Raw genomic sequence first — 12,500 nt, 5'->3', positions numbered from 1 at the left:
GTTTTGACAAGTGTCAATTGATTAAAACAAAGATGTCCAATATCAAAGATGTATGCTGTAAACTAGCATGATACTGGTCACATTGGCATATATGAGGGATGGACGTACGTACGTACGGACGGTTGATGACTCTCGCATCGATGACTCTCGCATCGATGGGTTGCCATATTTTCTTAACTATCATAATGGTGCTCCGCGCGCCTTCGGCGCGTGCGGAGCTCTGCTATTAGGGAGCGTTAGCACGAGACGTTTTGTCAACACGGACGCAAAGTAGCCGAGGTGAAACTGGGTCGAGACCGGCCCGTCTTTGACATGACTTGTTTGCATTGAGCATGTCGCGTCAGTGATTTTAAGGCATCGCTAGTTAGTTGTACAGCACTTTTGATTCTTTGTCTTCTTTCCTAATACTGAATAATGACTTCTTTAAGAAAGACAAGAGATATGCTTTTTCAGAGCTGCAGTCAAAGATTGATTTCAGAGGATGAACTTATTGTTTTATTGGAAGAGAACACGGCTTGAAATTTTTAATCCAGTTACGATCGATAATCCTGAAATGATTCTGAATGTAAAGCTAAGTTCAGATCTACCATTATTACCTTCTGGGGTTCTTGTTTTTCACCACGGACGCCAACTAGCCAGCTTTGAGGTGTGACTTGACGTCTGTGACGTGTGACGTCACCTTCTTTGCATAAACACTTCCGGTCGCTGTCCGTGTTGACAAAAACGTCGCGTGCTTAAGCTCTCTATAATTACTTCTATTTCGCAGGTTAACAAATAGTTTGATCAAATGTCAGGAGCCCATCTGGGCTCCTGCAAATGTACATTACAATATGAATAAGTAGAATTAGAAAGAAATAATAAATGAATATTATAACAGTCATAAATAAGGAAAGTGAATACTAAATAATATCGTAGTATGAGGACTAGTATGATACATGCATTAAAATACAGTTGTAATAAAATAAGAACAAAGCAAGCTAAGATCAGTCCGACTAAGGTGTTAAATTGCTTTGGGAAAAAAGTGCGCTTTAAGGTGGCGTTTGAAATCGTTTATATCTTGATTTGCAGCTCTTCTGGGAGAGAGTTCCATAGTCTAGGAGGTGCGACTGCGAATGCCTTTCCACCTAATGTCTTTTTTGTGATCCCATTCGGCATGCAAAGATCTCTTTGACCACTACTAACTTCCTAAGGTGGCTGAGTGAAGGGAAAGACTAGCAAGACGCATTATAAATCAATTGTAGTTGTAATTGACGACGAGGTTTGGACATCATGTTGTGACGTGATGACCGGGATCGGGAGTGGCCGATAAAAACGTTCGGGATTTCGGGATGAAGAAAAAATGTTGGTCGGGGTGGCGGGATTGAAGAACCCTATTGGGACCCTCACAAAAGATATCGCCGAAGATCAAAACATCTACATCTACATCTACATCTACATCTACATGTTCCAGCACTCGGCAAAGTCCCTTTGACTTGTGGCTATTTCTGCTTAGGTGGCCTCATACACCACAAGCCTTTTTAGAGACATCACCGCCAAGCTGGCCACTTCTGCTGGAGAGAACAGGACAACAACAACACCGGGGACTTTATCCCCTACTCTTCTCGAATAGTGCTTGGGTTCTTTAACAGGGAACTTATGAACATAGAAGATATTTGTGAGACGGGGCCTACGGTTGATAGTCCTTATCACCTTGCTTCATAATTTGACAATTTTCGATCGAATCTTGTAACCGGGAGGACAACTGTAACAGGGAACGCATGCTGCAGTATGATTACTCTATAATTATTTCTCCTAACGTGACAAATGCTAAGGATTATGTTAAATATGAGTATTCCGATCGAAAAAAGGCCATACGATGCATATGGTGTCGTCCAGTCGTTCTCCCATCCAGATACTAACCCCTCCCGATAAGACTTCAGTGATCGTTTGTCGTGATAAGCTGAAAATGCTTACTCGATTTTAAATTGCTCTAAAAGAGAAGTTGAAGTGAACCCGAAAGTGATCATTATGTCATCGTTTCCTCTACATCATCTACATCTACATGTTCCAGCACTCGGCAAAGTCCCTTTTTGACTAATGGCTGTTTCTACTAAGGTGGCCTCATACACCACAAACCTCAGAAATAATGGGTAGAAATTTTGAGCACAAGTTATCTCAACTCCGTCAGTCATAGTAATCGGCGCTAACTAAAACCATTTGAAGAAGTACATTCTCGTATCCTCAAACTTCAGTCCTCGAAAATTGTTTCTTTCCCTGCCCTTTTCCTTTGCGCGAATGCACTTCAATAATTCGGTCGAAATTACTAGTAGTATTGATTATCATTAGTTCAAAGGGACGGCATAATTGCAGGTTATAAAGTCTGTGTCAATTTACTACCCTCTAAACTTCACTGGGAGTTGTAGCTGTTAATCAACAATCTTACAAATTATTGCTGTATTAACAGTAACACAACCATTCACCCGGTCAATAGACCTAATCGGCTAAATCAATGTTGTACCCAATTCAGACCCTTTGGGAGTAAAACGTTTTGTTTCAGGTATTTTCATATCATTTAAATATGAATGCTACATTATCATGCAAATACAATACACAAAGAATCTTTATCTCGGGAGATATGAATTGGGTACAACATTGAGTTAGCCGATTAGGTCTATTAGCAGTCATGGACAGCTGTTTCGGCCTTGCTGGGCCTCATCAGCATGGCGTAGCTAATCACCTTGCTTTTATTGTTGCTTTTTATTGCGTGACTTACCGATCGCTTAAGGTGATCCACCTTCCCACACTCTTGCCGTGGGAAAAAGTTTGGCTGTTCCCAACCCAACTTACCACATGTTTTGCATGTGTAGCTGCCACTTAAAGGGGTGCTAAAAAAAGTTGCTTGGTTTGTTAGCTACGCCATGCTGATAAGGCGCAGCAAGGCCGAAATTAGGTTTGCACGTGCAACTCTGTGTGTTCGCCTGTTAATAACATTTGCTTGTAATTAGTCTCGCGCGTGCGAAATCGTATGTTAATTTCATATACTTATTAATAGTTTCGTGCAACCCTCTGTGTGAACAGCTTTTACGCTATGTAGTTTCGGCTAGTTTAGTTGGAGTTTAGTCAGTTTCCCTCTTGTAATCTTTTTACTTCCATCCTGTAACGCATTGTTTGTGTTCTTGATCTTTGAAATATCGGGTTTAACCCGCGGCCCTTTGGCCGCGGTGTAAATAAACATTTTATGCAAAAAAGAAAAAAAAGCCAAAACAGCTGTCCATGGCTGCTAATTGACCGGGTGAAATGGTTGTGCAAATGCGTGATGAGTTGGCCACACCGGGTTGGTGTTAGTGTGTGTCACCTTGCTTTTATTGTTGTTCTGAATAAAAGGCATCATCTCGATCGAGGCTCTGGGTAATAAACTCATACAAATCGTTATATTTATTAATATATAATAATGTATCGAAATTGGGCTATTTTAATAATGTTACTTTACATTAAAATTTGAAAAGCACCAAGGTTTGCATAAAAACTGGGTCACCGGCAGCCTCGCTTCCATTCTTAGGCCAGATAACTTAGCTGCAACTGTAAAATCAGTGGTCCCTATGTTTTCACCTTTCCTAATAATTTTTCCGAGTTAAGTGGCTCATAGCCACTTTCATTATGATAGGAATCGGCAGAAAACCTTCCAAGAATCTGATTGGGTAGTATGTGAAAGATGAAAACACATGGCTATAAGCTAGAGCTTAAATAGAAACCAACCTATAGTCCTATGTGTCATTACAGATAGTTGATTGTATTGTATACTAGAAAGATGGAGGGAGGGAGAGAGGGAGAGAGAGAAGGGGGGGGGGGGGGGGAGGGAACCCTGTAAACAAGAGAGAAGAATCGTTTTCTCTTTTCTGCGTTTGTCAACTGTTTTTATCGTTTTGTCTGCTTTTTCGTGCTAAACAGGTTCCACTTTTCTTCATGAAACTGGAAAACAACGGAGGGAGGGAGGAAGAGAGAGAGAGAGAGGGGGGGGGGGGGAGCCCTGTAGACAAGAGAGAAGAACCGTTTTCTCTTCTCTGCGTTTCTCAACTGTTTTTATCGTTTTGTTTGCTTCCTCGTGCTAAACAGATTCCTCTTTTCTTCACGAAACTGGAAAACAACCTGAGTTTTGGCATTGGTAAAGCACGAGCAATGAAGTTTGCTTTCAACATTGTCTTCATCACTCACATCAGCAGTTGTATTTGGTATCTAGCCAATTGCTATAAAGAAACGTAAGTGTTTTGCATTGACCATTAAGGGGAACTTTGAGCAGCGATATCAGCTACAATAGAAGCATCGCCCAAAAATGAAATTGGTTTAACGTAGCAAAAAAAAAATGTTTGATTAAAAAACGATCTGCCAGCATATTACTCACCCCTATGAGCACGGTTAATATTTTGAAAGATCTCAAAATTGGTTTGAACCATCTTAGGCAGATGAAATCATAACTGAACTGGAGGGGCCGAAGAAAAACCTTTGAAACAAAGTAGAGTACCAACAGATAAACTCTTTCGAAAAAAGCGTTCTTGTTAAATTCATAGATTTAGCCAAGCCTAAAAGCGGAGCTTCCATTTTTAACCCCTGAAAACAATATAGTGTATATGGAAATAATTATGCTTCTGCATAAAGTGTAAAGTTAATTGTCATTAGTGTATGCAGTTTACAGTGACCAAACACCTCCACGCTAACAGCAGTAAACAAACAAGCCTTGCAAACAATAACCAACAATTTTACCATTTTACATGCAGAGTGTGGGAGGCGCAGTGGCCTCATGGTTAGAGTGCTCAACTCCGGATCGAGTTGGCCGGGTTCGGGTCCTGGCCGGGGACATTGTGTTGTGTTCTTGGGCAAGACACTTCACTCACAAGGTGCCCCCCACCACACAGGTGTATAAATGGGTACCGGGGAAATGCTAACCCTAACCCTGCGGGGGAGTAGAAATACTCCTAGTCGCTTCATGCTAATAAAACCGGAGATACGTGCCGGCCTGATGGGCCTTCTGGCTCGTAAGCGCAGAGACGTTACTTTACTTTTACATGCAGAGTAATCTCTTTCACGTCATGTTCCGTTTGACTGATAATCTTCGCACACTCTCTCTTCAGTTTAGAACAACAGCAAAAATTTCCAATTGAAAAGTCAAGCTAAAGCGTAGAAATTCGCTTACTCGACTGCAATTTCAGCTGCAATTTCACAGTCAAACAAGGCAGCTTACGACTGGACATATCCATTTCACACGAAAAGCCAATAAATCGAATGGTATTGTAATTTAGTGTGGACAGTTGCCACAGTAATGATGATTTCAGTTCTAAAATAAGCAAGTGAACCGTAGCCAACCACAAAACCGCGTGACAAACAAGACGAACGATTGTCATAAATCAATCGCTGTTGGAGGTTTCGCCTAAAATCGCAGGTTCGAGCTTATCAAACCGCTTTTTAACTCTTATCTGGCCAAAAAGAACCTAAACTGTCCCAAACATTGTTTACAAGTGCATCCGTTGCAGATAAATGTACTGCAATCCAATATATAATGTCTCACGAACTAGACAAAGATGACAAGAAAACTCGCTAATGATGTCTGCTGTAGGCTTGAATGGCAACGTGGTGTGTGATTGTTAAAATATGCCAGAATCTCTGCAGTCAACACGGAATTACAAACGTTTTGAGCCCTTCTTTTTTTTTTTTAGCGAGTTTTACAAAATATGTGAGGCAGCGATGCATGCATTGACAAGGAAAACATTACCTGAAAGCTAACCGTTGTAAATAAGTGTTTTGTCTCTCGCTCTGTTTCTCTCAGCTTTACGTCGTTCTTCTTCTCCTTCCTCGGCTTCTCTCGAGGCTGTCTTTGCTTAAATTTCTCAAATTTCGTCGCCTCTTCTCTCGCGCTCTTTCCCGCTCTTTATCCCGTTGTTCGTCACTAATAATAAAAACTCTTTTTCAAAAGTAACGAAGGTCAGTGAGATAAACGCGGGCTGCACAACAGTTTCCCGCCAAGAAAATTCGCCCATTCGCGCCTCACTGCTGCATTACGATTTTCCCGCCAGAAAAACGCGGATTTCCAATTGCGACGCTGCCACGCGATTTTCTGCGAAGAAAAACAGTCCCGTCCCAAGAGGCTGTCCTGCCTCCCCACCTCCACCCTGACAGTAGGGACCTTTAGCACCGAGAGTTTTCGCAGTGACGGCGACATCGGTGTGCGAAAGAAACTTGGACAAAGATGGCGTTGTTCCCGCCCAAACATAAACGTTTAGCACCCTTCATTACCCTTGCCGACTACTTTGAAATCTTTGTCCGCAAAAATGAACAAATTTAACACTTGTCGGGAGATACTTTTTCTTAGCTATGCAGAAAACCACATTTCTGACGAAGAATTTGTTCCATTATACAATTTTTATCGCTCAAAAATCCAGATTTTGGCTATCAATCGTGCGATGTTTTCGATCTAGAAAACATGGATTCAGCTGACTGCAAGGTCGAATTCGAGTTCAAAAGGCAGACCCGCCTCGCCTTGCAGATGCTTTACAGATTCCAGCTTTGTTCCGTTGGAGACAGAGAAGCACTTGCAATGGTTTAGAGGGACTGTGTGTGCTGCTGAGACGAACAAGTCAGTCTACAAGCGGGACTTCCTTTCTTTGCTCCAAACACATTCCTGGTTAACATTTCTCTCAGAAAAAGCACGTCATGTTCGTCGCTCCAATCCATCGGCCTAGAGCCCGAAACATAATTTTGATAACAATGAAGATTCAAAACAGCTAAGACCTTTGTCAAGTTACCTTACTCACTTTCATTTTTGCACAAGGTACGTAAACTAAAAGGCCAAATTAAAATCCGACGAGTACAAACGGATAAAAGACTTGAATTCAGTCACGTTTCTACACACCGCGAAAACAAGCTTTTGAGGTCGGCGCCGAGACTAGACGACTTCGCGCTAAACCTACGACATCAAACGGAAATAAAACTTCACTTCCGGGCCCCGTCGCCTTCCTAAAAAGTCGCTTTGTTAAAGTTCCCTAGTCCGTACGAGCGGGCGGGCGTACGCTGACGTCATAACCAAAATTTTTCGCATAAATCTTAGCCATGGTGCTACGTTGTCGCGCTTTGCGCGCCTGAGCTATAAGATTATTTATTCCCAAGTAGCGATGTGGTTTTGATGATAAACGATTACGGTTTGAACTAAAAAGCAATTAAAGATGAAGCGAAACTAAGAATAATGAGCAATTAAATACACTAGATGAATAGCGATGAAACGATTTAACATAATGTATACCAGAGAAAACTATCTAGTTAATAAAACAATAAACTAATCCGAGCATGCAAACAACCTAAATCTACTTACTTTGGTGAAGCTCCCAAGTACAAAAACAGCGATGCATTTGTAAAGCTTAAGCTTGGAATAGCACGATTATGATCGCAACAGCGATATAAAACTCGGTGAGTGGCTGAGACCCCCTCAAATATGCCCGTCATCCGAGACTCTAAACTTGACTAAATTACATAAAAAGAAGGCGATAGTGAAATAAACCAGAAACATGAAATGAAGAAGATAGTTACAAAAACAACTTTGCTAACAATATAAAAGTACGATCTGAACGCAACAGTCCGAAAGAGTTTTTCTTCTTTTTTAACTTGAAACTTTCTTATCTTTATTGGTAAATACTTCTCTATTTCCAAGCAGTAAATAATGTCGAACCCCTTTTTAAACATTTTGTCACCCTCGTGGTAGAGAAGATAGAAATAGAAAGATACATAGCATTCATGTCAAACAAACGCAGTGGACTGTTTGTTTTTCAGCTTTGTGCAAATAACCTTATGCCTGTATGTTGCAATTGTAAGTGTTAGGGCCGATTTACACGGTAGATTTTGTCGCATGCGACAACGGCTTACGACAGGCCCACGACATGATTTACGATTGTTGTGTACGTCAGAAAAAATGTCGTAGCATTTTAAAACATGTTTTAAAACGCTGCGACAATCGTAAGTCATGTCGTAGGCCTGTCGTGAGCTTGTCGCATGCGACAAAATCGTATCGTGTAAATCGGCCCTTAGCAAAATCGTAAATGTAAGCAGTGATCTTTGTATACTTGGTAAATCTGTGTATTCGTTGTATTTGTAATCAAATAAACGGAGAAAAAAGGAAAAATATATATGCAACCAGAAAAAGTTACCACAACATTTTTCATTTATGGTTTCATTTTTTTGCGTAACACCACATTTAGTAAAATATTAGTAACAAAACTCAGTTTGATATCCGACGGCGAAAGATGCAATTGTTGTCGAAGTCCATTCGTCGCTTTTCACCGCTTGTGTTGTTTATCAAATTGATGTTCTGTTCTTGAGCTCATAAGAGTATATTTTGTTTAATGATCCAATAAAACACCATTCGCGTTACATCGGCTTCGCCGCCATTGCTTGTACTTTGTCCACCGGATAAAATCTACCTGAATCTACGCATTTCTACTACCCCCCGAAACCTACCAACGATACACACAGAAGACTAGTACTCTAGGCACAAAGACAATACTTAGGAGGGGCGTAACAAAAAGACCTTATTGCTCAACTTTTTCCGATTTCCGGCAATGGAAAAAAAAAACGGAGAAATTCTACTTGTTTTTCGACTGGATTGCCCTATGGCAACCCAGTAAACAGTGAATTATGGAAAGCCAGTGAAATACTTTATATTATTTGATATTATCAAAGAAACAAAAATGGTGTTGTCGTATGCTACCGTTGAACCCATGCAGTAGCCGAGAAGAAGCCATTAAAGGCTAAAAGTGTTCGTCCAGACGCAGGCATTATCGATCACCTGTTTTTCGTTTGTGAGATTGGTGCAAGAAAGCTGTGATAAGTATACGCAAACAAAAAAAAAACAATAGAAAATTACAAAAGGCAACGTGTTTAAGATAAATGTCTTTTAAACCTTTACTAGCTATAGTACTTCAGCAGGAAAAAGTAAACTGATTGCCCATAATGACATCATAGCGGGGCTCTAGGGCCGCGAAGCGCCCTTGGGCAGAGCCCCATTAGTAAGAGAATATGGTCAACCTTTTTTCGTTTGGTTGTCACGTGATTGACCGCACGTACGTCCGTCCGTACGGACTCTTGGGGAGGGGGATGGGAGACTAAGAAAGGGAAGGGAGGGGAGTCTCGCGAATACAGCTTTGAGGCGTGTATGGGCGAATTTTCTTGGCGGGAAACTTTTGTGCAGCCCACGCTTATCCCACTGAGCTTCGTCACTTTTGAAAAATAGTTTTTAATATCAGTAACGAACAACGGGGTAAAGAGCAGGAAAGAGCACGAGAGAAGAGGTGACGAAATTTCAGAATAAACAAAGAAAGCCTCGAAAGAAGCCGAAGAAGGAAAAGAACAGAAAATTCCAATGAAGAACATGGTTAAAAGTTGAGAGAAATAGAGAGAGAGACAAACACTTACGCCCCTTTCAGACTAGGTGCCCGTGCCTGGTTCTCAGGGACGGGCACTAGTTTGAATATGTTAGTGCCGGAGCAAAAATTTGAGCACCGTGCCCGGGCACGGGCACTACCTCCAAGGGTAGTATTCGGGCACCGTTCCCAGGAACGGGAACTTGTCTGAACACACTTTTTTCAGTTCCCACGCCTTTTTCCATGCTTCCCTGCGATGCAGTCACGATAATGGCTGCCGGTGTACAGTGGACGAAGGAAGAAATCATTGCGTTGATAGAACTGGGGTGTCTGAACAACGTCCATTTTGGTACCCGGACACGGTGTGACAGAACGGGCACCTAGTCTGAACGGGGCCTTATTTACAACAGGTTGCTTTCAGGTAAGGTTTTACTTCTTACTGCATTCCTCTGCTGCCGCAAGTTTCCCTTTCGTAAACAAGCGTGCCATTTGGACGAGATTTAGAACAATTTTCACTGTAAAGTTTTTCGTTTGCAAATGACGAAAAAGAACACTTAATCTAGGACTAGATTAGCACCGTATTTCACTTAGAAAAAAAAATAATAAGAAGAAAAAACCTTGGAAAAACTAGAAAAAAAGAAAAACTTGATCGAATGATAACGAAATCGGGTCAATGAATTTAGTGCAAATGCGCTTAGCCTATACAATTGAAAGCTAACCGAAGAAAAAGGCTTGGTTACTAAGAATGGCATTGACCGTCGAAAATGGCATCGCTTGTTTACTAGAGGGAAATAAGCCTTGCTGCCTCACATATTTTTTAAAACTCGCTACAAAAACGAAAAACACCTGAAAACGTTTGCAATTCCGTGTTGACAGAGATCCTGGCATATTTCAACAATCACACACTACATTGCCATTGAAGCTTACAGCAAACATCATTGGCGAGCTTTCTTGTCATCATTGTCTATTTTTTCAAATATATTATGCTTATAACTGAATCCCCCAAGCCGTATAAATTTGTTTTGGATTGCAGTACATTTATCTACAACGAATGCACTTGTAAACAATGTTTGGAACAGTTTAGGTTCTTTTTGGCCAGATAGGTTTGATAAGCTCGTACCTGCGGTTTTCGACAAAACCTTCAACTGGATTGAGTAAAACAATTGTTTGTCTTGTTTGTCACGCTATTTTGTGGCTGGCTACCGCGGTTACTTATTTTGGAACTGAATTCATCATTGCTGTGGGGAATGTCCACACTGAATTAATAATACCTTTGCAGAAGAAGAATAATTTCCATATACACTATATTCAATATAGAAAGCGGCTTTCTGGGGCTAGAAACGGGAGCCCCGCCTTTAGGCTTGGCTAAATCTATATATTACGATTCTTAATGTTAATGATTTTTTGAAATGTTTCGGCCTGCATTTGTCATATTTAATTTGTTTACACTTTAGTTGCACTCCTGTAAGCTGGGCTCAACACATTGGCCGGAGGAACCTTGTAGCCTGCGTCAGTGACTACGTCGCAGCTCTTTACTGGGCAGCCGCGACGATGACATCTACAGGTTACGGAGACATCCACGCCCGGGGTTCAGTTACTCAGCTGATTTCTACAGCTGTCATGCTCGCTGGGCTCGTGCTGTATGGCTACTTCTTCGCTAGTATCACTGGCACCATTTCAAACTATGCTGCACCAAAGTGAGTAACAAAAGGGGTCATTTTCACTTACACGTCTTTGCACCCTTTAACTCATCATAAATAAATGCAACCTTATTTACAAAACATCTTTCGCTTGCACCTGGACTCGCTTTGAAAAGCCGATACCTCATTACATGAAATTTTGGCGACACTTTAATTTGGGTGATGCTAAATCGCGTGGGTGGGTGGGTCGTGGGTGGTTTGTCGTGTTTGTTTGAATATTAAAAAAAGATATATTAGCTCCCTCAGTGCTCAGTCCAAATTTGCAATTGCCCTAAGAGTTAGGGTTAGGGTTAGGGTTAGGGTTAGGGTTAGGGTTAAGACTTGTATACATGGAGGATCTCGGATCCACGACACACGACCCACCCACCCACGCCGATTAGACACTGTCCTTTAATTTAGAGAATTTAGCGAACTAAAAATCATTAAATTAAAAATGCACCAAAGTGTGTACCATATGAATTAACAGTTAATGGCCAGGCTAGGAAATTCTGCGAAGAAACGTTTACCACCTGCTACTCGGGAGAGGTTCAAAGGCAAATAGACAGTGGGACTATCTTTGAAGACATAGAGGTTGATCTCAGGATGTCAGTAGTCGAGCCAATTCAAGTAGGCTGGCCTGTCGCATTATGCGACTATATAACCTGCTCTGAATGAAGGAAATGTATTCTCAAGGGATGGGTGAAGGAGGGAGTCAAGAAAATTGCCAGCAGCGACAAACCGCTACCACCTGTTGATCCATTTAAAGTAACTTCTTGTCTACTGGGCTTGATCGGTGTATAATGCGTTAAATGTTAGGTCCTCGGAAAAGGAGCATTGACCTTTTGTCACGATGTACAATATGAGTGAGGACAGCTTTAAGATATGATATTACAGTTGCTGTTTTCGTTTGTTTCGTTCCAAATTAAGTTTCAGAACGTTTAACGTTGTATGATTTTGTTTCAGATGAAGCAGATGATTTTATTACATAAATGTTCTTGACTATTGTCGACGAAAAAGGTTTTGAATACCTTCTTTAATTCGCCAAAGTTTCAGTTCATGAAGTCGCGAAAATTATAAATGACTTATGTTCCAAAATTTACAAATAATCGGTAAATTAGAGTGCCGCTAAATAAGGATTTTTCAAAATCGCTAAATTATGTCCCCAACATTTCGTGTAATAAGTTGTTTTTTTTTTTTCCAGGCAGCCGACTTTAAACGTCTACAAAGTTTATGTCAACTTGTAAATTGACTTTTATTATGTGAGCAAACTATTCAAAAAACAAACAAACAAACAGAGTCAGAAATCCTAAAACCTAGCCCCAGTTTTTCAAAAGGTGGAAACGCTATCCATCGGATAATTCATTATCCATTGGATAACGTAATTGGTTTTGCTATGACTTATCCACTGTACAGTGATTTATCCGGCGGATAGCGCTATCCATTG

General features: G+C 41.0%; 1 protein-coding gene across 1 annotated transcript in view; it reads left to right on the top strand.

Moving 5' to 3' along the window:
- Positions 1-10,837: 10,837 nt before the first annotated feature.
- LOC138021595 (uncharacterized) overlaps positions 10,838-12,500 on the top strand; it is a 91,521-nt gene continuing 89,858 nt past the window's right edge. The window contains exon 1 of the mRNA XM_068868496.1: positions 10,838-11,074. Within this exon, the coding sequence (XP_068724597.1) occupies positions 10,929-11,074 (146 nt within the window). The 5' untranslated portion in view covers positions 10,838-10,928. The remainder of the gene's footprint in view (positions 11,075-12,500) is intronic.

The sequence above is a fragment of the Montipora capricornis genome, chromosome 10 (genome assembly GCF_036669925.1).
Source record: "Montipora capricornis isolate CH-2021 chromosome 10, ASM3666992v2, whole genome shotgun sequence".
In the NCBI taxonomy this organism is placed as follows: Eukaryota; Metazoa; Cnidaria; class Anthozoa; order Scleractinia; family Acroporidae; genus Montipora; species Montipora capricornis.
The sequence above is the reverse complement of the archived record's forward strand: the minus strand, read 5'-3'. Positions and strand labels throughout refer to the sequence as shown.